Source organism: Babylonia areolata, chromosome 17, assembly GCF_041734735.1.
Source record: "Babylonia areolata isolate BAREFJ2019XMU chromosome 17, ASM4173473v1, whole genome shotgun sequence".
NCBI lineage: Eukaryota > Metazoa > Mollusca > Gastropoda > Neogastropoda > Buccinidae > Babylonia > Babylonia areolata.
Genome location: NC_134892.1, coordinates 22,575,692 through 22,578,191, shown reverse-complemented (window position 1 = coordinate 22,578,191; position 2,500 = coordinate 22,575,692). Strand labels below are relative to the sequence as shown.

General features: G+C 45.7%; 1 protein-coding gene across 1 annotated transcript in view; it reads left to right on the top strand.

Moving 5' to 3' along the window:
- Nucleotides 1–812: 812 nt before the first annotated feature.
- LOC143291544 (uncharacterized) overlaps nt 813–2,500 on the top strand; it is a 49,166-nt gene continuing 47,478 nt past the window's right edge. Inside the window, exon 1 of the mRNA XM_076601444.1 lies at nt 813–1,013. Within this exon, the coding sequence (XP_076457559.1) occupies nt 813–1,013 (201 nt within the window). The remainder of the gene's footprint in view (nt 1,014–2,500) is intronic.

Sequence of the window (2,500 nt, the reverse complement as noted above, 5' to 3'; positions counted from 1 at the left end):
AAGGCATCACTTTTTGACTCTGATTCTGTTTACCAAACAAAATAATAAACAAAATATCGGGGACTTAACAATTCCAGTTTTTTTTCTTAGCCTTCTTTCCGTTACACGACCAACATGGACTCGCCGATGACTCCATCGTGGTTGACGCATGCTGGATATTTTCGTGTCTCCATAACCCACCTGGGGGGGTGGGGGGTGGGGGGTGGGGGTGGTGGAGGCGGGAGGGGGGGATTGCCGTGGGGGAGGGGGGGGGGTGTTACTCTCCCGTGAACTTTTATCATCATTGTTATCATCATCATTATCATTATTATTTTGATGATGATGGTCATCATCATCATTACTATTGTTGTTGTTGTTCTTCTTCTTGCTGTTGCTGTTGTTGTTGTTGTTATTGTTCTTGTTGTTGTTGATAGTGGTGTTTTTGTTGTTAATTTTGTTAGTATTGTTGTTGTTGTTATTATTATTATTATCATTGATCTTGTACTTGTTATTGTTCTTGTTGTTTTTGTTATAATCATCAGCATCATCATTCTGTTATGTTGTCAGCATAAACATCATCAGCAGTATCATCATCAACATCATAATTATTATCATCATCATCATCATCATAAAACACACCTACCCGTTCATTCATTAATAAATATTTTCCCCCCACTTTCCTTGTTTTGCAGATCGGACACACACACACACACACACACACACACACACACACACACACACACAGAGTAAGCCATACCTTTCCATCTTCACTTAACCCCCCACCCCCCCCACCCCCCGCACCCACCTAAAAAAAACAAACAAACAAAAAAACCATGGAAACACGGCGCCGGTGCCTGACAGAGGTCCTGGTGACGTCGTTGGTGCTGACGTCATTGCTGCTGGTGACGTCATCGCGGGCGGTGCGCGTGGAGATCACGAGCCACCAGCAGGCAGTGAAGGTCTACACGGGCAGCACGTTGGAGATCGTCTGTGAGGTGACGGATATCGACGATGTGGCCGTCAAAAGCGGACAGGTAATAATAATAATAATAATAATAATAATAATAATAATAATGGTATTTATATAGCGCTGGATCTTGTGCAGAGACAAATCAAAGCGCTTTCGCACCAGTCATTCAGACGCATGCATAACTCTAATACTGTAGAAACTAAAGACAAGGAAGGGCAGGCAAGGGAGGCTATTTAGTGTGTGTGTGTGTGTGTGTGTGTGTGTGTGTGTGTGTAATGTGTTTGTAGTGTGCGTGTCAGTGTGTGTGTGTGTGTGTGTGTGTGTGTGTGTGTCCGAGTCTACGTGTAATGTGTTTGTGTGAGTTAGTGTGTAATGTGTGCGTGTGAGTTAGTGTGTACGTGTGTGTGTGTGTGTGTGTGTGTGTGTGTGTGTGTGTGTGTGTGTGTGCGTGTGTGTGTGTGTGTGCGCGCGCGCGCGTGTGTGTCTTGGTGTGTGTGTGTGTGTGTGTGTGTGTGCGTGTGTGTCTTGGTGTGTGTGTAATGTGTTTGTGTGAGTTAGTGTGCAATGTGTGTGTGTGTGTGTGTGTGTGTGTGTGTGTGTGTGTAGGTAAAGACAGGTTAACCCACTCAGTACGGCCAGTCCTCTCTTCTCCTCTACACAGACCCCTCGGATGTCCAGTGGGTGTCTGAATGACCCAGCCTTTAGCTTCCGTCGTCAGAATTGTGGTTTTCTTTGTCAACATTCACCTCTTCAGTATTTGAGCCTTCCGCTTGCAATATTTTGATGATGGTAATTGGCGTGAAACGCTGTTAACGTCGTCTCTTTCGCCGTTCGTATGGAGAGAGTTAAGGAAGAGGAAGGTGGCAGAATGGTTAAGACACTCATCTGCCACTACAGAGAGTCCGTGAGGGAAGTGGGTTCGAATCCCGCTGTCGCCCTTTCTCTCAAGTTTGACTTGGAAAATCAAACCTAGGGTCTAGACTTTCAGATGAGACGATAAACCGATGTCCCGTGTGCAGCACGTACATGGCGCACTGAAAAAGAACCCATGGCAACGAGAGTGTTGTCCTCTGGCAAAATTACGTAAAAAAAGAAATCCACTCTGATAAGTACATAAATATATAAGCATGCACTCAAAGCGTTGGTTATGCTGCTGTCAGGCATCTGTCTAGCAGATGTGGTGTAGCGTACATGGATTTGTCCGAACGCAGTGACGCCTCCTTGAGAAACTGATACTCAAACCACCCGACTATGACCATCAGAACAGCAGAGGAAGCAACTGCTGTCCCGACTATCTGGGCTAGAATTTGATTATAGTGGAGAGTGTCTTGCCCAAACTAGCAAACAGTCGGCTGGGTTGGGATGGTTCCCAAAGGCCAGCTAGCCCCCAAGGCTGCAGCACTAAGGGCCAGTGCAGTCTCGCCTCTTAGTTTGAGAGTCATGGTCCTTCACAAAAGACTAAGCTGTAAATGACTTCCCGTTGTAATGGAGAAACCATTGACCACACTACTCTAACTTTGCTGTTGGCCTAAATGTAAGCTTACGTCAATC